The 26,142-nt window shown below is 42.6% G+C and overlaps 1 protein-coding gene across 2 annotated transcripts in view; it reads left to right on the forward strand.

The window, feature by feature from the left end:
• LOC106573260 (protein LSM14 homolog A) overlaps positions 1-12,220 on the forward strand; it is a 32,272-nt gene extending 20,052 nt beyond the window's left edge. The window contains exons 4-10 of one of the 2 annotated variants that reach the window (XM_014148168.2): positions 4,852-5,025; positions 5,368-5,421; positions 6,069-6,248; positions 8,440-8,608; positions 8,760-8,801; positions 8,979-9,222; positions 9,519-12,220. In XM_014148168.2, the coding sequence (XP_014003643.2) occupies positions 4,852-5,025; positions 5,368-5,421; positions 6,069-6,248; positions 8,440-8,608; positions 8,760-8,801; positions 8,979-9,222; positions 9,519-9,581 (926 nt within the window). In that variant the 3' untranslated portion in view covers positions 9,582-12,220. The remainder of the gene's footprint in view (positions 1-4,851; positions 5,026-5,367; positions 5,422-6,068; positions 6,249-8,439; positions 8,609-8,759; positions 8,802-8,978; positions 9,223-9,518) is intronic. The other variant, XM_014148169.2, reaches the window with a different exon arrangement.
• The last annotated feature ends 13,922 nt before the right edge of the window (positions 12,221-26,142 follow it).

Consider the following 26,142-nt stretch of genomic DNA (forward strand, 5'->3'; position numbering starts at 1 on the left):
TACCTACATGTTTCAAGCAGACCACCATAGTCCCTGTGCCCAAGGAAGAAAAGGTAACCTGCCTAAATGATTACCGCCCCGTAGCCCTCACATTGTAGCCATGAAAGGCTGGTCATGGCTCACATCAACAGCGTCCTCCCGGATACCCTAGACCCACTCCAATTCGCATACCCCCCAACAGATCCACAGATGATCTCAATCGCACTCCACACTGCCCTTTCCCACCGGGACAAAAGGCAGACCTCAGCGTTCAACACCATAGTGCCCTCAAAACTCATTAAAGCTTTTTAGTACTGGTGCTAGAGAACTGCCCTTCTACCTGATGCGGCACCTTGGCTCATAGAGTGGAGACCGGGTTGCCACGATATCCGGAAATGCCGGGCAGGTGGTGGCAAGGCTAGCCTTGATACAGATGTTGACCTGGTTTTTGAGTCTCTTGAACCTAGTAGTTGGAGTCGATAAGTATAAAAATGACAGAGCATTATCTAAACCATGCAATACTCAAGAGAACTGAGCTAGCTGAGGTAGGCTGCGTGAGCGTTTTGCCCAGCGTAGGTTAGTGGTACAGCCAGCCTTGCTGCCTTAGCTAGCCTGTTACAGGCAGTCTTGTAGACTGGGTCACCACGTGGTGGGACTGGTTCAGTTAGTAGGCACAAAGCAACTTAATGCTAGGCGAACTAGAAAATGAGACCTAAGCTAGCAAGATGGTTGTAGCTAGCGTTCATTGTGACGGCTAGTGGTGTAGTTTAAGGTAGCACTGGCCAGTGTTTAGTAAAAACCTTACAAAACTCGCTGGACTAGTTAGAGCGCAGCCTGAGTATGTTTGTTTCCCATGGGTATGGCGGCCCATTTTATAAGTATTGGTAACGTGTGTGTGTGTGTGTGTCCGCTAGTCGATGCTTAGCCGTTAAGGCTAGTGTTCACCTAGTGGGCTAATGGCATAGCTAGCACCACGTTAGCTGTGCGAGAAGCATTGCTTCTTTGGTCTAGTCTCTTTTGACCGTAGCACGGTGAGGTATAGCCGGTCAGTTTAGCCAATCTGGCAATACCACCGTAGTTGGGAGAGCCAGTAGCAGCCTGCATCCCAGCATTGAGCTGCAAGAGCGAGGGGGTGTCAGTGGCCATAATTCATTGAATCGGGGAGTACGGTTGGCCTGTGGTCAAGCCACTTACCTTTCTTGCGTCCCTAATTCATGGATAAAGGCCTGCTAACTGCTTATGTGCCTTGCGGCTAATGTCTAGCTGGAGTGGGCACTGTGTATAAACGCTATAGCCGTGGTGGGCTAGGGTAGGTGTTAACCCAAGTGCTGGTTGCAAGCTAGCTAAGGTTGTTATAGATATTGGTGCTTATGGTACCGACCTTATGTGCAGGTTGGGAACTCTTTCTGAGTTAGCTAGCAATGCTTAATGGTTTAGCTTTCTTTCCAGCGAGCTAGCTAAGTTAGCTTGTGTCTTGCGGCGTGGGCTAATCAAGTTTCAGTAGCTATCCGTGTGACGCTAACACAGGAGACAAAGCAACCAAAAAAGGTTTTCGGTAAGTTACTCAACACAAAAGACGAGAGCTGAAATTCCTGCGCTCAGCGGCGTAACCTCGCGGCACCTGCGAAGCAGATACATTTGTGCTGAGGAGAGCTTAAAGAAGTACTCTTATGAGAATTACCATAGGACAGGTGAGTGGCTCCTTAGAATAATGGGAGGGGCTCACCTCATTCACCTTTCGACCAACTGACGTTTGTAATTGGTTCTTTGAGCTTCTGAGATTCCGGTGAATCGCACATGTGAGATATCAAAACGAATAATTGAAAGAGAATCAGAGGACCCATCACACTTGTGCCGTTCTTGCCCTCAATACTCTACACCTGCCGTTTCTCTCTATACAGGAAAATCAGTGCCGCCCTCCTCTTGGAGCGACACAAGCTCAGCTGCAACCCAGTCTCAGCAGTGCTATTGGCGCTGCTCTCCCCACTGAGTCACACTCTCTGGGTACCGCTACTATCCTTGTATCTAAAGTTAGAAGAACCACACGTGGAAGAGAAACACTGATTTGTTATACTACTTACTCACCTACAGTTGAAGTTTACATACACTTAGGTTAGAGTCATAACATTTTTCAACCACTCCACAAATTTGTTGTTAACAAACTATAATTTTGGCAAGTCGGTTAGGACATCTACTTTGTGCATAACACAAGTCATTTTTCCAACAGTTGTTTACAGACGGAATATTTCACTTATAATTCACGGTATCACAATTCCAGTGGGTCAGAAATTTACATGCACTAAGTTGACTGACTTTAAACAGCTTGGAAAATTCCAGAAAATTATGTAATGGCTTTAGAAGCTTCTGATGGGCTAATCATTTGAGTCAATTAGAGGTGTACCTGTGGATGTATTTAAAAGCCTACCTTCAAACTCAGTGCCTCTTTGCTTGACATAATGGGAAAATCAAAATAAATCAGGCAAGACCTCAGAAAAAAGAATTGTAGACCTCCACAGGTCTAGTTCATCCTTGGGAGCAATTTCCAAACGCCTGTAGATACCACGTTCATCTGTACAAACAATAGTACATGTACAAAAGCATCTATATCCACAGTAAAACAAGGCCTATATCGACATAAGCTGAAAGGCCACTCGGCAAGGAAGAAGCCACTGCTCCAAAACCGCCATAAAAAAGCCAGACTACTGTTTGCAACTGTACATGGGGACAAAGATCGTACTTTTTGGAGAAATGTCCTCTGGTCTGATGAAACAAAAATAGAACTGTTTGGCCATAATGACCATCGTTATGTTTGAAGGAAAAAGGGGGAGGCTTGCAAGCCGAAGAACAGCATGCCAACCGTGAAGCACGGGGGTGGCAGCATCATGTTGTGGGGATGCTTCGCTGCAGGAGGGACTGGTGCACTTCACAAAATAGATGGCATCATGAGGCAGGAATATTATGTGGATATATTGAAGCAACATCTCAAGACATCAGTCAGGAAGTTAAAGCTTAGTTTCAAATGGGTCTTCCAAATGGACAATGACCCCAAGCATACTTCCAAAGTTGTGGCAAAATGGCTTGAGGACAACAAAGTCAAGGTATTGGAGTGGCCATCACAAAGCCCTGACCTCAAGCCTATAGAAGATTTGTGGGCACAACTGAAAAAGCGTGTGTGAGCAAGGAGGCCTACGATCCTGACTCAGTTACACCAGCTCTGACAGGAGGAATGGGCCAAAATTCACCCAACTTATTGTGCGAAGCTTGTGGAAGGCTACCCAAAACGTTTGACCCAAGTTAAACAATTTAAAGGCAATGCTACCAAATACTAATTGAGTGTATGTAAACTTCTGACCCACTGGGAATGTGATGATAGAAATAAAAGCTGAAATAAATCATTCTCTCTACTATTATTCTGACATTTCACATTCTTAAATAAAGTGGTGATCCTAACTGACCTAAGACAGGGAATTTTTACTAGGATTGAATGTCAGGAATTGTGGAAAAACTCAGTTTAAATGTATTTGGCTAAGGTGTATGTAAACTTCCGACTTCAACTGTAGGTGAAACTAAAACTCTATTGAAACTAGCTGTAGATATTCCATGCAGAGATCTGTTAATCTACTCTGCGTCTCACAAAGACATGGTGGTTGGAACCAAAAATCTCACATTTGGACACATCAGACCAAAGGACAGATTTCCACCTGTCTAATGTCGATTGCTTGTGTTTCCTTATTGGTGTACTTTAGTAGTGGTTTCTTTGCGGCAATTTGACCATGAAGGCCTGCTTCATGCAGTCTCCTCTGAACAGTTGATGTGTCTGTTACTTGAATTCTGTAGCATTTATTTGGGATGCAATTTGAAGCTGGTAACTCTAATGAACTTATCCTCTGCAGCAGAGGTAACTCTGGGTCTTCCTTTCCTGTGGTGGTCCTCATAAGAGCTAGTTTCATCATAGCGCTTGATGGTTTTTACGACTGCACTTGAAGAAACTTACAAAGTTCTTGACTTTTCCGTATTGACTGACCTTCATGTCTTAAAGTAATGATGGACTGTCATTTCTCTTTGCTTATTTGAGCTGTTCTTGCCATAATATAGACCTGGTATTTTACCAAATAGGGCTGTCTTCTGTATACCACCCCTACCTTGTCACAATTGAAGTGATTGGCTCAAACGCATTAAGAAGTTAAAATTAACTTTTAACAAGGCACACCTGTTAATTGAAATACATTCCTGGTGACTACCTCATGAAGCTAGTTGAGAGAGTGTGCAAAGCTCTCAAGGCAAAGGGTGGCTACTTTGAAGAATCTCAAATATAAAAACATTTGGTTACTACATGATTCCATATGTTTCAGAGTTTTGATGTAGAAAATTGTAAAAATGAAGAAAAACACTTGAATGAGTAGCTGTGTCCAAACTTTTGACTGGTACTGTATGGTAGACCTTACATTTACCTTTAGCAGACGCTCTTATCCAGAGCAACTTACAGTAGTGAATGCATACATTTCATGCATTTTTTTTTTTGTACTGGCCCCCCGTGGGAATCGAACCCACAACCCTGGTGTTGCAAACACCATGCTCTACCAACTGAGCCACAGGGAAGTTATGTAGTCTTGTGAAGAGCATAATAATGTCACCCAATACTGCTTTGGAATACTAGAATGTGGTTCAAAATGGCATTACCCCCTTATCACAGATTTTTGCATTTTCTCAATATGACGGCATGCTTTTCACAACACACAACCTTCAACGCGTTTAATCACTTACACTTCATGGATATAAAGCTCAACTCTTGACGAACCAGTTTTGAGTCTGATTCATATGTCTCGGCAGTGTTGAGTAGCCCAGTGTAACACTAACCCTCTGTTCCCCCAGGCCGCACCAGCCCCTCCCTGGACCCCCTGAGGAAGAGCCTGACAGTAGAGCAGCCAGCTCCGTCGGCCCCCTATGCTCCGACTCCTGGCTTGGGCCGCAGGAGTCCCGCTCTGGGCCACACGACCCCTTCGGCTCCAGCCGCCGGCCATGCCCAGCAGCAGCACCATCACCAAGGTGAGACCGTCAGCGGGGCTAAGTAACCAGGCCTGGGGTACGCTTTGGAACGCGCCCATTTCTCACCAACGCCATACCACTGCTGTAGATGGGGCTACCGCTGCAGGGCTTACGAATTCTATCATTAGCTCCGTAGGTGAGACCTATCGGAGGCTTTACCTGTGTGTTTTATTGTGCTGCAACCCCTAAAAACAAAAATGACCCCTGCCATTTTATGTGACTGCTAGAGAACATTTTAACAAATTGTGCCTGTTTCTATAGGTAGAAGTCTATAGTGTGGGGCTAAATCTCTTTATTAAAGTTGAGCTGAGCTCTCTAAACTTAAGGACTGTACCATTCCAGGCACAGAGTCCCAGAAAGCACTCAGAGCAGCAGCGGCTGCTGCTCAGACACAAGGTGAGGGCAGGGATGCCAGTCAACGGCCTGCAGGATGCCAGTCAACGGCCTGCAGCTCCATGCCTATTCAGACTCTGCATGACCTAGTGCCTTTTTACTTAAACTGTCAAGCCCACGTTCGTTTACACAACTCAACCGTCCTCTGTGCTGTAGTAGGTTACATAGTGGTCCATTGCTTGCAACTGTCTGCATTGCTGTGCAGATTGACAAGTTGGGATGGCGATCACTGCTCTGTTTAGTGTGTGACGGTAATTCTGTTATGCCATATTTTGGCAATTATTTTATTTTTATATTTTAATTTTTTTTAAAATATGGTTTGTTGTATGGATGGGTAATACTATTCATGCTTTATATGCTGCTGGAATTTCTGTGTTGTATAAATATGTTAGGGTGACATTTTAAGTATTCTGTTGTGATGGATGGCAAGCCATTGCTTTATTCTGTCAATTGGTAGTTTGCTGTGCTTTTATCTACCAATCTATGATATAGTGGACATTTGCCTGCATTTTGTTTATTCATATTCTTCATGGTTTGGTTTTGAACACAGTGCACTGCTTTTGGTGTGATAACTTACTATAATTTTGTGGTATTGTTTGGTGTTTACTACATGTTTCTGGTGGATATGGTCTATTCTGCCTGTTTCTCAGTTGTCGGCCCCCCACCTCAGAGGCGTGGTCGTGGAGGCGGACAACGCGGCAGGGGCCGCTTCAATGTGCGCCTAGACGGACCCATGAAGTTCGAGAGGGACTTTGACTTTGAGAGTGCCAACGCCCAGTTCAACAAGGAAGAAATTGACAGGGAGTTCCAGAACAAGCTCAAACTAAAAGGTACCAGAGAACTGTACAGATCAGGCCCTCATAACATATGGTCCAACACTTATGGGTGAAGGAGCTCGATTTAGCCTAGTGTTTTTGAGAACAGGTCATGCATGCAAGGCTGGTTTCTTGAGACAGACAAAACATGGCCGGCCTCCGACGCATGTGTGATTTTGTTCAGGGGACCGAGATTAACGTGAGGCAAGCCCGAGCACAATGTAGCCAAGTTGCAGGGTTTTCCACTAGTGTGGTCTGTCGGCTAAACGGACGATTAGACTAATTTTCAGCCGGCTACTTTTCAATTCGCTAGTCAGAAAGGTCAGCCTAGCCCTCTCCCGCTAGAATGAACGATAGGCATCTTCTAGCAATCTATTGATAGGACAGGAGCCTGTTAGTCACAAAGTGAGCAATGACAGGGAAACAATGCTGGTTTGACAGTCTGTTTGTCTCCCCTCCCCGTGTGTGTCCTGTCGTTGCAGTCACTGAAACAATTGAATCCATTTTAGAAATTTGGAAAAAGTCGGTCTGAATACTTTCTGAATGCGATGTCTGTATTACACACATACTACCATTCAAAAGTTTGGGGTCACTTAGAAATGTCCTTGTTTTTGAAAGAAAAGCACTTTTTGTCCATTTTAAAATAACATCAAATTGATCAGAAATACAGTGTAGACATTGTTAATGTTGTAAATGACAATTTTTTTTATTTTTATGGAATATCTACATAGGCGTACAGAGACCCATTATCAGCAACCATCACTCCTGTGTTCCAATGGCACATTGTGTTAGCTAATCCAAGTTTATCATTTTAAAAGGCTAATTGATCATTAGAAACCCCTTTTGCAATTATGTTAGCACAGCTAAAAACTGTTCTGATTAAAGAAGCAATAAAACTGGCCTTAGACTAGTTGAGTATCTGGAGCATCAGCATTTGTGGGTTCGATTACAGGCTCAAAATGGCCAGAAACAAAGACCTTTCTTCCGAAACTCGTCAATCTATTCTAAGTAATGCAGGCTATTTCATGAGAGCAATTGCTAAGAAACTGAATATCTTGTACAACGCTGTGTACTACACCCTTCACAGAACAGCGCAAACTGGCTCTAACCAGAATAGAAAGGAGTGGGAGGCCCTGGTGCACAACTGAGCAAGAGGACATGTACATTAGTGTCTAGTTTTAGAAAGACGCCTCACGTCCTCAACTGGCAGCTTCATTAAATGGTACCCGCAAAACACCAGTCTCAACGTCATTAGTGAAGAGGTGACTCCGGGATGCTGGCCTTTTAGGCAGTGTTGCAAAGAAAAAGCCATATCTCAGACTGGCCCAAAAAAATTTAAGATTAATATGGGCAGAAGAACAGACACTGGACAGAGGAACTCTGCCTAGAAGGCTAGCATCCTGGAGTTGCCGCTTCACTGTTGACGTTGAGACTGGTGTTTTGTGGGTACTATTTAATGAAGCTGACAGTTGAGGACATGTGAGGTGTCTGTTTCTCAAACTAGACAATCTAATGTACTTGTCCTGTTGCTCAGTTGTGCACCGGGGCCTCACTCCTTCTATTCTGGTTAGAGCCAGTTTGCGCTGTTCTGTGAAGGGAGTAGCACACAGCATTGTACGAGATATTCAATTTGGACATTTCTAACTGAACCTGAACTTTTGAACGTGTGTATGTGAAAGTCTTAATCATATAAGTCTAGACAATATCTAAAACTGAAAATGTATGAATTGTTAGTCATTTAAATTGTAGACACTCTACAACATCTTTCCAATCTGGGAGGTAAACTCGATAAAGTATTACATTATTTCGCTGTGTATTTCTGATGGCCTCCGGTACATTCAAATGCCTTAATTCCACAAATGTAGTTTGGTCAGGAGAGCCTGGATGGGTACTTAATCTATTTGGCTGAGAACTCCATGTGTGGCTCTCGAGTGGCGCAGTGGTCTAAGACACTGCGTCTCAGTGCAAGAGGCGTCACTGCAGTACCTGGTTTGAATCCAGGCTGCATCACATCCTTCCGCGATTGGGAGTCCCATAGGGCTGCGCACAACTGGCCCAGCGTCGTCCGGGTTTGGCTAGGGTAGGCCGTCATTGTAAATAAGAATTTGTTCTTAACTGACTTGCCTAGTTAAATAAATAAGGAAATGTGCAAAACAGTAATTGGCCATAGTGGAGTGAATGTGTTGGGTGTCCATTTCTTCTCAAGATGAGACGGAGAGGGCAGCAGTAAACGGGGAATATAAGGGCAACTCCGGGGTGGAGACTCAGAACAGCAAGGGCAACGCTGATGAAGAAGGGCTGGAGGCACTAAAACGTAACGTTTACTACGACAAGTCCAAGTCTTTCTTCGACAACGTCTCCTGTGACTACAGCAGGTAGGCTACAACTGCCCGTATCATCTCTCGCCCCATTGCTTTTATAGCAGCAACCTCTGTCCCTTTATCTTGTAGATTTAGTTTGAGAATTAACAGTACAATATTGTCTTCCCTTAGGCAATACGTGATAAAGATCTGTTCTGTCTTTCAGGAAAGCTGCAGAAAGATCTGGAGGAAGCTCTGGTTTCCCACTGTGAGTCTCTTTTCTCTCAGATCTGTTCTATCCCATGCTAATGTTTTGATAGTATACAGGGTGGCTTTATTAATATATAATATATGGAGTATACTGTATGTAAAACCATAGTGTATTCAATAAGGTACTGTTGGCGTGCGCCAACCCCCGGCTGAGCGTCTAAATTCTGATTGGCAGGCAGCGGAGGCAGACCTGGGCCGAGGAGAGGCGTATCAACACGGAGACGTTCGGCATCCCCCTGCGCAGGGGTCAGGCACGTGGGGGCTACCGCGGGCCTGGCGGTATGGGCTTCCGCGGGGGCAGGGGTCGCTCCACCAGCAGAGGGTCCTTCGGTCCCCCCCACGGAGGACACGGCTACAGGGGAGGATACAATCGAACAAGCCAGGGAGGACGGGAGTTTTCAGAGAACTTTGAGTACAGGGTAATGTATATGTTTTTTTTTACTTATTGTATAGATGGATGCCGTAGTGGCCAAAGGTATCATCAACGAATACATTTGCAAAATCCTAGAGTTGAGTTGTCCCTCGTACTGCTTTTAATTATGGAGTTTACAAATGAAATTCACAATATAGCAAATGCGAACGAAGATCAAGCCATAGTGTACCTACCTTCAAGCGCTTGTACAGAACTCTGTTAACCATACGTGCACGTACGTAACGATGTTAACCATAGTGAAGTCATCAAAAAGCTGTCTAATTTTTCCCTTTCTTCCTGAAGGATAACCGTGGCTGCATAGTACACCTGGAGGACAGATCCAGAGAGGCGACGCCTCATGTTTAGAAATTGTTTGTTTAAAAGAATGAAGATTGTATATTTGTCAACATCACTGGGGTAGACTGCTTGAATGCCACTTCTTTTCCATGTCTTTTCATTATGGAAATGATGCAATCCATCGATCTCTTCAAAACAAACAATTTCCAGGTGTATAAAAATATTTCTGAGGGATGTCCTTTTCAGCAGTGAGTTTTTTCCCTTCCTGTAACAGGTATTTGATTATATTCTGTTAGGTGTAGAGGGCCGTATGACTGAGGATCGCTGACATAGCTTCATTTTTGGGGGGGTAACCTGTAATGTAACTTCAGCACCGAAATAGCCAGTGGGGTCTGTCACAGCGTTCTGTGTATTTTTCAACCACACAAACGTTCCTATACCTAGTCCGCTAGCTATCCACCTTCTCCAAATGGCAGTGTTGGTGATTTTTAGCTAGATATCAACTTTTTGTAAATGATATTCTGTTTTATTTATTTCCAACTCTTCACTAGTGATGGTGCTCGATGTACTTGGCTATACTCTTCTGGTTTGGCGATATAGTTTAACTCTGGGTGCGTAACTAGGTATAAGGAAAGATGGATCATAGGTCAGAACTTAATTTTCTGTAGATTGCCCTGTACTCGAGGCTACTGGTATTGTGTGACTAGAGTTGTACAATGCTGCTGTTTGCGACGGTTATATCTCTAGCGTAATCTATGTAAACTGCTACAAGAGCTCGCTAAAGCAGGCCATCTAAGTATGCTTCTTCCTGACAAATGGGCCACATTTCGGTTTCGAACATTTCTAGGGCGCTTTTCAAATTCTTATTCCCTTTTACCTCTTTGTCAGTCAGTTGGTTAAACCCTGAACTCCACATCCTCGTTCCTCTCAAAGAAACCGGAATGCCAGAAAGAATTTGACTCGCCAACAGTACTTGAGATGTCTGACGGAGAGAAACAATACCCTGACTAAACTCTTGATTCCATGCCACTGACTCGGTCCCATGGCACTGCATGGTGGTTGATGGCTTGCTAAAGCTACACAAGTGATGTCAGCATAATTGCTCAGTTAAGAATGTCTTTAAATATTTGAATTGTAGAGCCCTTTGGTTTTAGCTTCGTAGGTATTAGTTACATAGCAATATTGAAGCTAATGTTTTGGAGGGTTTGAATGGTCGGGCACAAATTGGGTGAAGGTTGGTTGATAGGAAGTAATGAACTCTGACTGAATGTTGTCTGATGCTATCTTGGCCCGGCATGATTTAAATAAGTCCGTAACTAGAGTAAACACTAGCTAGATTTGGAATTTTATATCTTGCAGGAAACGTACACACAGTTGCACTTTTTACGATTTGAAGTTGTTTTATATAATGGTGTCTTCTGTTCATTTGTGTGAGTCCTGAGATTGTATTCCAGTTCTGCTAACTGCGGATGACTGGTGAATCCCAAATGGCAGCCTATTCCCTATATAGTGCACTACTTGGCTCTGGTCAAAAGCAGTTCACTTTACAGGGAATAGGGTGCTATTTGGGATGAAGCCGATGATGTTATGGTACCTGGACACCCCCCCCCCGTGAACAGGTCTTTAAAAAGTACAAGTTCAGTATCTCGTTTGATTCCTTGAATATTGTTCTTAAATGTATATTTTATGGATGTATGCATATGGCTTTGGCACCAGAAAAATCCCCAAATGTTGTTTAAAGATGAAGGGATGACTGTGCAGAGCTAGCCTGGTTAAACCTAATGTGTTAGTCTGATTTAACTGGGCTGGTGCAAAGCTACTTTTTTTTCTTTTTTTTTTAAGTGTCCTCAGGAAGTTAAGATGAATTTCTCTTGTTGTGCCTTAATGCCAGTGAATAACTAGAATACTACATTTGAACTAATAACGGAGTGAAATAAATGGTCAAAGTAAATCAAGTTTACTTAAAATGGATGTTATAAGAACTTGTGCCCATTTTGGTGTACTCTGAAGTTCTTTTGCACAGTGCTGTTTGATGAACTAGGTTATTGCTTGATAATGTACTAGATTTATTCAGAAGTATGGAAATGTCTACATCGGTACATTTAATTGAGTGAAGGGAGTTGACGCCAAGTTCCAACGTCTTGTTTATTTCCATTGCAGGATCGTTATTCTCTGGCATTGATGCACTGTAGTGTAAAGTGTGTTGGATTCTGCCCCCATGAAGGTTTTGAAAGCTTTAAGTAATTTAAAATTAGACCAAACATCTACATGCATCCCTTGTCTTAATTATATGACTGTTTTTAGAACCTCTGTTCTTCTGCGCCAATGTGTTTTGAGGAGACGAGGGGAGAACATGAGGAATCAAGGCAATACATTTGAGATGCACCCATAGGATCAAGTGCCTAGTTCAAAGGGATGTCCTGTATCTCCATTTCTCATTGTTGCACAGAAGCCTGCATGAGGGTCTGGCTCAAGCCACTAAATCATGACACAACAAGGATACAATGCAATAACTTACTGAAATGTCTGTGCTGGGGGTAGTTTGTTTGAGCATCAGATGTCATTTATATACAGACTTAAAGGTTGTTAATTGGGTCCATTTTTTTTTCTAACCGTTTTGTCTCTAAACCCAGCATGACGTCCTCTTCTGTGGGCCTCAGTGGACTGGGGTTTTTATTCAAAGCATACAATAAAAGTTTTCATATCTGCCTGTTTTTCCTCCTTATGGTTTTGTGTGTGATTACCAGGGGTGTATTAATTACAGAATCTGTTTAGTTTAAGAAAAAAACGGGAAGGGACCTACCTGGATTTGTCCAATATAAACTCGTTTGGGGTGAACTGTTTCATTTTGCAACATAATCTGCATAATGATTACATCCTTGTTGGGCACACTTGCTTGTCTTTCTCAAATAGGCAAATGGTAATTTCTCTCCCTGTGCTGTGTATATAACCAACACTTTGTCCAGTCACCCCCTAATCAGGGTTATATGGTTTAAACTTATGGGGTTGTCCAAGGTTTTAAATGAGCTATAGTGTGGTTGTTTCATCAGAGAGGAGACTGGTTGAGTGGCAATAGATGGGGTCTGCCATTGGTGCTTTTGGAGTTGTCACATGAATTGTCTTTTCATCCTCTACACACTGAACATCTTTACACAATCCAGTTGCCGAGTAGCATTTTCACTGGACCATTGTCAATTCAACCACCACCATGGGACTAACCAGTGATCTGCATTTCCAGAAACGTGAACAATGGTACAAATTCAAAGCTGGGAACCTCAGTATGAGGGATATGTTTTATGGTGACAAGGATAGATTCAGCAAATTTAGGTAAGTGAGCTTTTCAATGTTATGGCCAATTATAGCTACCGAACAGAAATTTGGCACGGTATCTTCATGATTGCATCAATATGTGTCAAACAATTTGAGCTCCCATCAATAGAGCCAGTGAATGGGAGTGGAATGCATCTTTGCTTACCTAGGAAGGTAAGCAAGGGTGGTCCTTTAGATTGTAGGTGTGTGCAGTATCTAAGGCTAATTATAAACTGGGTGGTTCAAGCCCTGAATGCGGATTGGCTGACAGCCGTGGTATATCAGACCGTATACTACCGGTATGACAAAACGTGTATTTGTTCTGCTCGAATTACGTTGGTAACCAGTTCATATGAATGACTAACTTTTGTAAATAAATTCACTATTCAAAGCCATTAAATTGTATTAATAAATAAAAAAGCAATACAAAATAAAGTCCATGAAAAATAAAGTTGTCGGACTTCAATATACTCCAGAAATAAACATTGAAAGATTAGTGGAATCTGTGTGGGTAGCTGGACAGGTAGGATGACTGACAGTGAGGGTGAACAGGTGGTCACGGGCCAGGTGACAGAGGAATGGATGAGACTGAGGCAGGAATTCCTTTAACCATAACGTGGTATATTATTTACACATCTGGAAGAGACACACACACACATCTGGAAGAGACACACACACACACATCTGGAAGAGACACACACACACACATCTGGAAGAGATACTCATATACTCACACACACTTTTAATGAATCCATAACCTTGTCCATGGTACAAGGATGTGGGTTTCTTACAAAAAATACACATTGCATTTCCTATGTCCATAACCCTCAATACATCTGGAAGAGATACTCATACACACACACATCTGGAAGAGATACTCACTCACACACACTTTTAATGAATACATAACCTTGTCCATGGTACAAGGATGTGGGCTGCTTACCAAAAATACACATTAAACTTCCTATGTCCATAACCCTCAATACATCTGGAAGATATACACGCACACATCTGGAAGAGATACTCACTATGTATGTATGTATGTGTGTATATATATATATATATATCTAAAGAAATCATCCAAGACCTCAGAAAGAAAATGGTAGACCCACAAGTCTGGTTCATCCTTGGGAGTAATTTCCAGTTGCCTGAAGGTACCACGTTCATCTGTACAAACAATAGTACGCAAGTATAAACACCATGGGACCACGCAGCTGTCATACCGCTCAGGATGGAGACGTGTTCTGTCTCCTAGAGATGAACGTACTTTGGTGCGAAATGTGCAAATCCCAGAACAACAGCAAAGGACCTTGTGAAGATGCTGGAGGAAACGGGTACAAAAGTATCTATATCCACAGTAAAACGAGTCCTATATAGACATAACCTGAAAGGCTGCTCAGCAAGGAAGATCCACTGCTCCAAAACCGGCATAAAAAAGACAGACTACAGTTTGCAACTGTCTGTTCCGAAGTTATCTATAAAACTGAAGCTTTTTATCATTTCACTGAGTAGCCGTGTATTCTACAGTCAAGTCACTGACATCAAGTGGACAAATTAATGAATACTTATTGCAATTTTGCAATAATTACTACCGTTAAGTGTTGTGCAAATTTGAAGCTGTATTGTGTAATATAACATATTTGTGTTGTCAGAGGTTGACTTACACAGTGAAAACTAAACATTTATTTTGTTTTTACCTTAAGACCAGTTGCTTTTACTAAGTTACATCCAAACACGCCAATGTGTGTCATCCTAACCCATGACAGATTTAATGAAAACCACTTATGTTCGTCTTTAATATCGCTTTCCTGTTTTTCTCTAAGTAACGTTTTTAGTAAATAATACTCAGTATTATCAGACAACCTTAATCAATACCGGAAGTACAATTTTCCCAAGATTGGTCCATAGTTTCCCGCAATTATCCACATTTCAGGCTTCTCGCTAGAGAGTAACGGTTAATGTTGTGATTGGATGATAATTATTTGACTAGGCTACCTGTATTTCGCTGAACACTAGATGGTTACATTTTGGGGGGGACAGTGATACAAGGCTACTCAGGGGAGAAAAAAACCTCACCCAAATGTATAGCCTCGTTGGAAAATATATGAATGCACATTCTTTGGGGCGTACCCCTGACGTTGCCCCTGGGAATACCTGCCATAGAGGATCACATGGCAAAATGTTCTAATAAATGAGCAAACGAGACAAGATGATCACAGGAAGCTCTCACACCTCAACTTAGCTTTTCCCAGCCTAATTGTAGTCTAACCAATAGGCTATCCAAACGGAGATTCAGTGCAAACAAAAGTCTGACATAATTATTGATATATCAAGTCGAGTTTCTAGACTTGTCTCCAAGCAGAGCAATTGCGCTGTCCCAATCAAAATGGTGCTGAAATTGTCATCTAGACCACACCCGGGTAGGCTATTTCTTCAAATGTATTAAAATGATTGGAGGATTTTGGGAGTAAGCAACAATGTGATAGGCCAACATGCCTTCAATTGCATTAGCCTACTTTATTTCAACATTTACGTAATTCAGTGATATTTATTACCACAGTAATTCTTTATGGATTCATCCGGTTGTGGTTAATAAGAAAACGGTATGCTTAGTGGTGGGCTATGTTAAGAGATGGGCAAAGTGACATGCCTTGCAAAGTTTACAACTGGCAGGAGGATGGTTAACGAACGCTGCCTAGCAACCATCAAGAGTTTAAAAGCATAGTGGTGTGAATGCCGCCTCAGCATTACGGCTGTGTGTCATACTAATACGTAAATACGTATACCTATAGGCAAAACATTACCACAATCATGATTAGGTCGGTTGGGGGAAATAAAAGTACAGGCTTTGACACTGGCAATATATTTAATATAAACTCAGCAAAAAAAGAAACATCCCTTTTTCAGGACCCTGTCTTTCAAAGATAATTCGTAAACATCCAAATTACTTCACAGATCTTAATTGTAAAGGGTTTAAACACTGTTTCCCATGTTTGTTCAATGAACCATAAACAATTAATGAACATGCACCTGTGGAACAGTCGTTAAGACACTAACAGCTTACAGACGGTTGGCAATTAAGGTCACAGTTATGAAAACTTAGGACACTAAAGAGGCCTTTCTACTGACTCTGAAAAACACCAAAAGAAAGATGCCCAGGGCCCCTGCTCATCTTCGTGAACGTGCCTTAGGAATGCTGCAAGGAGGCATGAGGACTGCAGATGTGGCCAGGGCAATAAATTGCAATGTTCGTACTGTGAGACGCCTAAGACAGCGCTACAGGGAGACTGGACGGACAGCTGATTGTCCTCACAGTGCAGACCACGTGTAACAACACCTGCACAGGATCGGTACATCCGAACATCACACCTCCCAGAGTCAATGACATATACCAGCACTCCAGCAGATGGCACCAGTAGTCCGCTTTGGATTAGAGGAGGTTGGGCGACGATGACTTTTGCCAGTTAACAGACCATGGAGATACAACTAAAAATCTCTGTGACAGACCACTTAAATTGGTGTCTCTTTCATGGCTATTCATAGAAGACGTACTCTTATTATTTGTACATTTACTGACTGCAGTAATGCTACAGGGATTATATAAATAAGGGATTGAGTCTAGGCCTTTCAGCTGAAGGTCTCCTTTCCTGTTGATGAATGTTCCACATTGGGAGGCAGGTCTTGTTGGGAGGGGATGAGTGTGTCATTCAGTTCTCATTAGCAGACCAGAAAGATAGATCATACCACAGTATACTGCAGCTGCATCCAGTACAAGGCATATGGGCAGACATGACAAATACCTTCAGAAACGTATGTACTGATAAGAAAGGCAATACTCCTGCCAGCTGAGTACTGAAGTAGCCAAATGCTTCTGCTGTAGAGTGAGAGAGGAACTGTGTCTGCTTTAATCACTTGACGTTAATCACTGCTCCATAGATCTGCTGTGTAATGGGAGGGGAAGTGAACCCTGAATCAGGAAAAACAAACTTCAGCTTAGATATTTCTTGTGGCACAGAGCACCTTTTCCTTTAAGAACTGGGTCTATCTTGGCCTCCCAACTACTATCTGTTGTGTTCTACTGCTGGCTTCACCATTCTACTAGCCTGCCCCTCCATCACCATTCTACTAGCCTGCCCCTCCTTCACCATTCTACTAGCCTGCCCCTCCTTCACCATTCTACTAGCCTGCCCCTCCTTCACCATTCTACTAGCCTGCCCCTCCATCACCATTCTACTAGCCTGCCCCTCCATCACCATTCTACTAGCCTGCCCCTCCATCACCATTCTACTAGCCTGCCCCTCCATCACCATTCTACTAGCCTGCCCCTCCATCACCATTCTACTAGCCTGCCCCTCCTTCACCATTCTACTAGCCTGCCCCTCCATCACCATTCTACTAGCCTGCCCCTCCATCACCATTCTACTAGCCTGCCCCTCCATCACCATTCTACTAGCCTGCCCCTCCATCACCATTCTACTAGCCTGCCCCTCCTTCACCATTCTACTAGCCTGCCCCTCCATCACCATTCTACTAGCCTGCCCCTCCATCACCATTCTACTAGCCTGCCCCTCCTTCACCATTCTACTAGCCTGCCCCTCCATCACCATTCTACTAGCCTGCCCCTCCATCACCATTCTACTAGCCTGCCCCTCCTTCACCATTCTACTAGCCTGCCCCTCCATCACCATTCTACTAGCCTGCCCCTCCATCACCATTCTACTAGCCTGCCCCTCCATCACCATTCTACTAGCCTGCCCCTCCATCACCATTCTACTAGCCTGCCCCTCCTTCACCATTCTACTAGCCTGCCCCTCCATAACCATTCTACTAGCCTGCCCCTCCTTCACCATTCTACTAGCCTGCCCCTCCTTCACCATTCTACTAGCCTGCCCCTCCTTAACCATTCTACTAGCCTGCCCCTCCTTAACCATTCTACTAGCCTGCCCCTCCATTTGGCCTTCCACTTTCTATCTACATTAGGGTCAAGGACTGAGCATAGACATGGCATGGGACACAATCTGACATATAACTCACTGCTCTCACCATAGAATTAGTTCAACAGGATCTCTGTGGCTCTTACACTCTGAGACCAGTAGTGGTGTTATAAACACAGTTATGGTTAAGCTGTTCAAGGGCTGTAGTCATATCCGCTGGAAAACGTTTTAGGTTGGGGGGGTGCTGTCAACAACTATCCGACAATATGGGAAGACCTGAGGGAAAAATTCCTCCGCTCATAGAATGCTGTTGCCAGGAATAATAAAGGCCTACTTAAATGATTTTCGTTGAAAAAAACAGATATTTTTTTCATTCCGATTTATCAAGGGGTTGCTGCAGCACCCTCAGCACCCCTACTTCCCACAACTATGGCTGTAGTGTGAGAAAAGTACACACTAGAGTAAACCAAGCTAGCCTACAGTATTTACCTTTCACCCCATGACATCATGCATCCAAAGAGCTGGAAAAAACGATTCATGTAGAACGGAGACTCAAATCAAATCATATTTTATTGGTCACATACACATGGTTAGCAGATGTTAATGTGAGTGTAGCGAAATGCTTGTGCTTCTAGTTCCGACCATGCAGTAATGTCTAACAAGTAATCTAACCTAACAATTTCACAACAACTTCCTTATACACACAAGTGTAAAGGAATGAATAAGAATATGTACATAAAAATGAATGAAAGAGTGATGGCCGAACGGCATAGGCAAGGTGCAGTAGATGGTATAGAGTACAGTATATACATATGAGATGAGTAATGTATGGTATGTAAACATTATATAAACTGGCATTGTATAAAGTGGCTTGTGATATATAATAAATGTATTACCGATACCGATTATTTGAGGACCGAAAAAAAGCCGATACCGATTAATCGGACAATTTTTTTCTTTTTCTTTATTTATATATATATTTGTAATAATGACAATTACAACAATACTGAATGAACAATGAACACTTATTTTAACTTACTATAATACAACAATAAAATCAATTTAGTCTCAAATAAATAATGAAACATGTTCAACTTGGTTTTAAATAATGCAAAAGCAGTGTTGGAGAAGAAAGTAAAAGTGCAATATTTGCCATGTAAAAAAGCTAACGTTTTAAGTTCCTTGCTCAGAACATGAGAACATATGAAAGCTGGTGGTTCATTTTAACATGTGTCTTCAATATTCCCAGTTAAGAAGTTTTAGGTTGTAATTATTATAGGAATTATAGGACTATTTCTCCCTATACCAGTTGTATTTCATTTACCTTTGACTATTGGATGTTCTTATAGGCACTACAGTATTGCCAGCCTAATCTCGGGAGTTGATAGGCTTGAAGTCATGAACAGCGCAATGCTTGAAGCACAGCGAAGAGCTGCTGGCAAATGCAGGAAAGTTCTGTTTGAATGAATGCTTACGAGCCAGCTGCTGCCTACCACCGCTCAGTCAGACTGCCCTATCAAATATCAAATCATAGACTTAATTATAATATAATAAAACACACAGAAATACGAGCCTTAGGTCATTAATATGGCCAAATCCGGAAACTATCATTTCGAAAACAAAACGTTTATTCTTTCAGTGAAATACGGAAACGTTCCGTATTTTATCGAACGGGTGGCATCCCTAAGTCTAAATATAGCTGTTACATTGCACAACCTTCAATGTTATGTCATAATTATGTAAAATTCTGGCAAATTAATTACGGTCTTTGTTAGGAAGAAATGGTCTTCACACAGTTCGCAACAACCCCAGGCGTCCCAAACTGCTGCATATACCCTGACTTTGCTTGCACAGAACGCAAGAGAAGTGACACAATTTCCCTAGTTAAAATAAATTCATGTTTGCAGGCAATATTAACTAAATATACAGGTTTAAAAATATATACTTGTGTATTGATTTTAAGAAAGGCATTGATGTTTATGGTTAGGTACACATTGGTGCAACGACAGTGCTTTTTTCGCAAATGCTCTTGTTAAATCATCACCCGTTTGGCGAAGCAGGCTGTGATTCGATGATAAATTAACAGGCACCGCACTGATTATATGCAACGCAGGACAAGCTAGATAAACTAGTAATATCATCAGCCATGTGTAGTTAACTAGTGATTATGTTAAGATGGATTGTTTTTATAAGATAAGTTTAATGCTAGCTAGCAACTTACCCTGGCTCCTTGCTGCACTCGCGTAACAGGTGGTCAGCCTGCCACGCAGTCTCCTCGTGGAGTGCAATGTAATCGGCCATAACCGGTGTCCAAAAATGCCGATTACCAATTGTAATGAAAACTTGAAATCGGCCCTAATTAATCGGTCGACCTCTAGTTCATGAACTATGTACTCTTACTACTTGTACATTTACTTACTGCAGTAATGTTATCCAGATTATGTAAATAACAGATTGAGTCTAGGCCTTTCTGCTGAAGGTCTCCCTTCCTGTTGAAGAAATCTCCATATTGGGAGGCAGGTGTTGTTGGGAGGGAATGGATATGCCATTCAATACTCATTACCAGACTCCTGACATTTTGACTGTTTCTGATTCTAAGAATAAGAATATCTTTCTGTTATTAACAGATACATATACAGTCTTGTCTCTAGCCTCCTCCCTTCAACCTGTCACACTAAGCTCAGATCGACAACCTTCCATTCTCCTGAATCACTCAGCTCAAACAGACTCTTGTCCTTTCTTCCTTGCCTCTAATCTCTTCTGGACAGACTAGGTAAACAGCATCTGATCAAATTACAGCCGTTGTGTGAGTATGAAATTAGTTCTGAGTTAACCAAGATTACCTTGCCCCACACATCACAGCCGGTGTCTGAGTATGAAGGAAGGGGAATTCTGTCTCTGAGCTGAGATCATGTTTTACAATGAACTGACTGATGAAAAGGTTTTAACTCATCATCATGACATGCATCCTAAGGGTGGGAGAAAACAACTAAACTGGTAGTCTGCAATTACACCTAGTGTTGACATAGTAAGTAACTTTGTAGGAGCCTTGGCTGAGCCAGATCAGCTTACAGTGCAGGATTCTTGGCTGAGCCAGAAAACCTCATAGAGTAGGACCCTATCTCCTGCAGCGCAATGTACAAACCCCAGGACAGGACACTAGTCTATCGCAGGGCTTTACCCACACATCTCTAGCGACGCATTAGGGCCCATTTTTACAGTCTTTGGTTTGACTCGGCCAGGGATTGAATTCACAACCTTCCAATCTCAGGGCATACACTCCACAAGGCCACTGAGCAGTGTTTGTTAGCTACTACTGATAAATCAAATCATTTTATTTGTCACGTGCGCCGACTACAACAGGTGTAGACCTAACTGTGAAATGCTTACTTACAAGCCCTTAACCAACAATGCAGTTTTAAGAAAATACCTTAAAAAAACAGTAAGAGATAAGAATAACAAGTAATTAAAGAGCAGCAGTAAATAACCATAGCGGGGCTATGTACAGGGGGTACCGGTACAGAGTCAATGTGCGGGGGCACCGGTGTCGAGGTAATTGAGGTAATATGTACATGTAGGTAGAGTTATTAAAGTGACTATGCATAGATAATAGAAGAGAGTAGCAGCAGTGTAGGTGGGGTGGGGGGCAATACAAATAGTCTGGGTAGCCATTTGATTAGGTGTTCAGGAGTCTTATGGCTTAGGGGTTGAAAGTGTTTAGAATCCTCTTGGACCTAGACTTGGCGCTCTGGTACCGCTTGCCGTGCGGTAGCAGAGAGAACAGTCTATGACTAGGGTGGCTGGAGTCTTTTAGGGCCTTCCTCTGACACCTCCTCTGACACTCTGGCCCTGCGGCCAGACCGATGACGGGGATGAAGGCGTGTTCGGGTGTTTGGAGTATATCCTTCTCATCTGACACATTAAAGAAAAACTCTTGTCCAATTTGAGGTGCGTATTCGCTGTTCAGATGCTCTTTTTGGTCATGACACTGTGCAGGGTTGTGTTGTTGCAGCCTGGTCTCAGAGCAAAACGGTTTTAGATTGGTTGTTTTGCTTTGTGGTGTTCGTGTTCTTCTATCATTGTGGGAGTGTCCTTTCTGGGTCAGAAAGATAAAACCAGACACCTGTGAAGGAATGGAACATACTGTATATCATGCATCCAGTGTTTAGAAGAGCTGGAAATTTAAAAAAAAACGCTATTTTACCAGGTAAGTTGACTGAGAACACTTTCTCATTTACAGCAACGACCTGGGGAATAGTTCCAGGGGAGAGGAGGGGGGATGAATGAGCCAATTGTAAGCTGGGGATGATTAGGTGACCGTGATGGTATGAGGGACAGCTTGGGAATTTAGCCAGGACACCGGGGTTAACACCCCTACTCTTACAATAAGTGCCCAGCGATCTTTAGTGACCACATAGAGTCAGGACACCCGTTTAACATCCCATCCGAAAGATGGGCCATGTGGTGTTGACACAACATTTGTTCTCTCAAGAGCTGTGATGTTGTATTGTATTGTGTTGAGCTGCTGTGGTTGCCCTCTCTGTGTTGAGAGTTGAGTATTGCTAGATTAGCATGGGTGATGCTGCTGCGTTACACAGTGCTGTTGTGTAGCCTGCTTGCTGTTGTGTTTTATCAACACCTGTTGTCTACCCCAGAGTCAGTAGCCAATTGCCCACACAGATAGCCTTATATGGCTCTAATATGAACTATTACGCTTGTGACAATGAAACGGGGAAGTGGGCAGATTCATTTACGGTGCCACATAGTGGACCTGCCTACAAGTATGAAACACTCACACCACAAGTCACGTTCAGTTCACTTTCTCAGACTCAGATAGCACCCAATGTTGAACTACTCCGGTTGTTGGATCAACTGTGTCACATGGATGGTGTCAATGATATTGATTCTGTAAGTAACCTTACTTATATCAAGTAGGCTAAAGTAAGTGTTATATAGGCCAACAATAAGTGTTATATAGGCCAACAGTAAGTGTGCTTTTAAAAAAGTGTTTTGCATTATTCCATGTGTAGTGCACCGCCCCAATTGTCCTATGTAGCCTTTTTACCTTATGTTCCACGGTCTTGCAATGTTGAGGTTTGGGAGGATTATGGACAAGAAGATTAGCCTTAATCCATCATGCGATCATGTTTTATCATGTTATGCGAGCATGTTTTAAGCCTAGTTGAAATGTTGTGTTTTTTTATAGTTTATTTTTTTTAATCATTAATACGGACCGATGGAATATGGCAAATTCGTCCTGATATCGCAGTTTGGAGGATTTCAATGATTCACTTGTTGTATTTTGTCAATGTTTGTCTGTCTTCATCTGTCTATATCCCCTTGAAATAGAGAGAGATTGTGTGTGTGTGTGTGTGTGTGTGTGTGTGTGTGTGTGTGTGTGTGTGTGTGTGTGTGTGTGTAAATGAGTGTTAATGCAGCAGGTGTACACGTGTGCAATGTTTCTTATCTGTATTATTAGCGTGATGTGTCATTGTCATTGCAAAACAAATCAGCCTCAGCCAGACGTATCACCAAGTCAATGTCATGCTTATAGTAGTATGATGAAATTGACCATAGACACAGATTTTAAACTTTTCCCCTAATGAAGTGGTGGAGGTTAATCTGTTGAGGACAGACATTCATCATACACTGTTTACCAGGGGGCAGGGCTACCGACGTTAAGGCTAATCTAAAGACGGTGCTGGCTAAAGCTAAAACTGGCGAGTGTAGAGAGTATAGAGATATTGTTATCCACGTCGGCACCAACGATGTTAGCATGAAACAGTCAGAGGTCACCAAGCGCAACATAGCTTCAGCGTGTAAATCAGCTAGAAAGATGTGTCGGCATCGATTAATTGTCTCTGGCCCCCTACCAGTTAGGGGGAGTGATGAGCTCTACAGCAGAGTCTCACAACTCAATCGCTGGTGGAAAACTGTTTTTCTGCCCCTCCCAAAAGATAGAATTTGTAGATAATTGGCCCTCTTTCTGGGACTCACCAACAAACAGGACCAAGCCTGGCCTGTTGAGGAGTGACGGACTCCATCCTAGCTGGAGGGGTGCTCTCATCTTATCTACGAACATAGACAGGGCTCTAACTCCTCTAGCTCCACAATGAAATAGGGTGCAGGCCAGGCAGCAGGCTGTTAGCCAGCCTGCCAGCTTAGTGGAGTCTGCCACTAGCACAGTCAGTGTAGTCAGCTCAGCTTTCCCCATTGAGACCGTGTCTGTGCCTCGATCTAGGTTGGGCAAAATTAAAAATGGCGGTGTTCGCCTTAGCAATCTCACTAGTATAAAGACCTCCTCCATTCCTGCCATTATTGAAAGAGATTGTGATACCTCACATCTCAAAATTGGGTTACTTAATGTTAGATCCCTCACTTCCAATGCAGTTATAGTCAATGAACTAATCACTGATCATAATCTTGATGTGATTGGCCTGACTGAAACATGGCTTAAGCCTGATGAATTTACTGTGTTAAATGAGGCCTCACCCCCTGGTTACACTAGTGACCATACCCCCTGTGCATCTGGCAAAGGCGGAGGTGTTGCTAACATTTACGATAGCAAATTTCAATTTACAAAAAAAAAAAAAACAATGACGTTTTTGTCTTTTGAGCTTCTAGTCATGAAATCTATGCAGCCTACTCACTCACTTTTTATAGCTACTGTTTACAGGCCTCCTGGGCCATATGCAGTGTTCCTCACTGAGTTCCCTGAATTCCTATCGGATCTTGTAGTCATAGCAGATAATATTCACATTTTTGGTGACTTTAACATTCACATGGAAAAAGGCTTTTGGAGCCATCATCGACTCAGTGGGTTTTGTCCAACATTTCTCTGGACCTACTCACTGCCACAGTCATACTCTGGACCTAGTTTTGTCCCATGGAATAAATGTTGTGGATCTTAATGTTTTTCCTCATAATCCTGGACTATCGGACCACCATTTTATTACGTTTGCAATCGCAACAAATAATCTGCTCAGACCCCAACCAAGGAGCATTAAAAGTCGTGCTATAAATTCTCAGACAACCCAGAGATTCCTTGATGCCCTTCCAGACTCCCTCTGCCTACCCAAGGACGTCAGAGGACAAAAATCAGTTAACCACCTAACCGAGGAACTCAATTTAACCTTGCGCAATACCCTAGATGCAGTTGCACCCCTAAAAACTAAAAACATCTGTCATAAGAAACTAGCTCCCTGGTATACAGAAAATACACGAGCTCTGAAGCAAGCTTCCAGAAAATTGGAACGGAAATGGCGCCACACCAAACTGGAAGTCTTCCGACTAGCTTGGAAAGACAGTACCGTGCAGTATCGAAGAGCCCTCACTGCTGCTCGATCATCCTATTTTTCCAACTTAATTGAGGAAAATAAGAACAATCCGAAATTTCTTTTTGATATTGTCGCAAAGCTAACTAAAAAGCAGCCTTCGCAAATGGAGGATGGCTTTCACTTCAGCAGTAATAAATTTATGAACTTCTTTGAGGAAAAGATCATGATCATTAGAAAGCAAATTACAGACTCCTCTTTAAATCTGGGTATTCCTCCAAAGCTCCATTGTCCTGAGTCTACACAACTCTGCCAGGACCTAGGATCAAGGGAGATACTAAAGTGTTTTAGTACTATATCTCTTGACACAATGATGAAAATAATCATGGCCTCCAAACCCTCAAGCTGCATACTGGACCCTATTCCAACTAAACTACTGAAAGAGCTGCTTCCTGTGCTTGGCCCTCCTATGTTGAACATACAAAACGGCTCTCTATCCACCGGATGTGTACCAAGCTCACTAAAAGTGGCAGTAATAAAGCCTCTCTTGAAAAAGCCGAATCTTGATCCAGAAAATATAAAAAACTAACCTCTATGGGCTAGGTGGGACGCTAGCGTGCCACCCGTGGTGCACTCCATCAACAGCAGGTGCATTTCAAGAGCGGCAAATTTGAATCCAAATAAATGTCAAAATTCAAATTTTTCAAACATACAACTATTTTACACCCTTTGAAAGATAAACATCTCCTTAATCTAACCACGTTTTACGATTTCAAAAAGGTTTTACGGCGAAAGCATAAATTTAGAGTATGTTAGGACAGTACATTTACAAGAGTTGTGTGTAATGTTTTGTCAAGTCAAAGACAGGGTCACCAAAACCATAAAACCAGCTAAAATGATGCACTAACCTTTTACAATCTCCATCAGATGACACTCCTAGGACATTATGTTAGACAATGCATGCATTTTTAGTTCTATCAAGTTCATATTTATATCCAAAAACAGCGTTTTACTATGGCATTGATGTTGAGGAAATCGTTTCCCTCCAATAACCGGCAGTCAAGTCAGCGTCACAAATTAAATAATTAAAATTAGAAAACATTGGTAAAATAT

Source organism: Salmo salar, chromosome ssa16 (assembly GCF_905237065.1).
Source record: "Salmo salar chromosome ssa16, Ssal_v3.1, whole genome shotgun sequence".
NCBI lineage: Eukaryota > Metazoa > Chordata > Actinopteri > Salmoniformes > Salmonidae > Salmo > Salmo salar.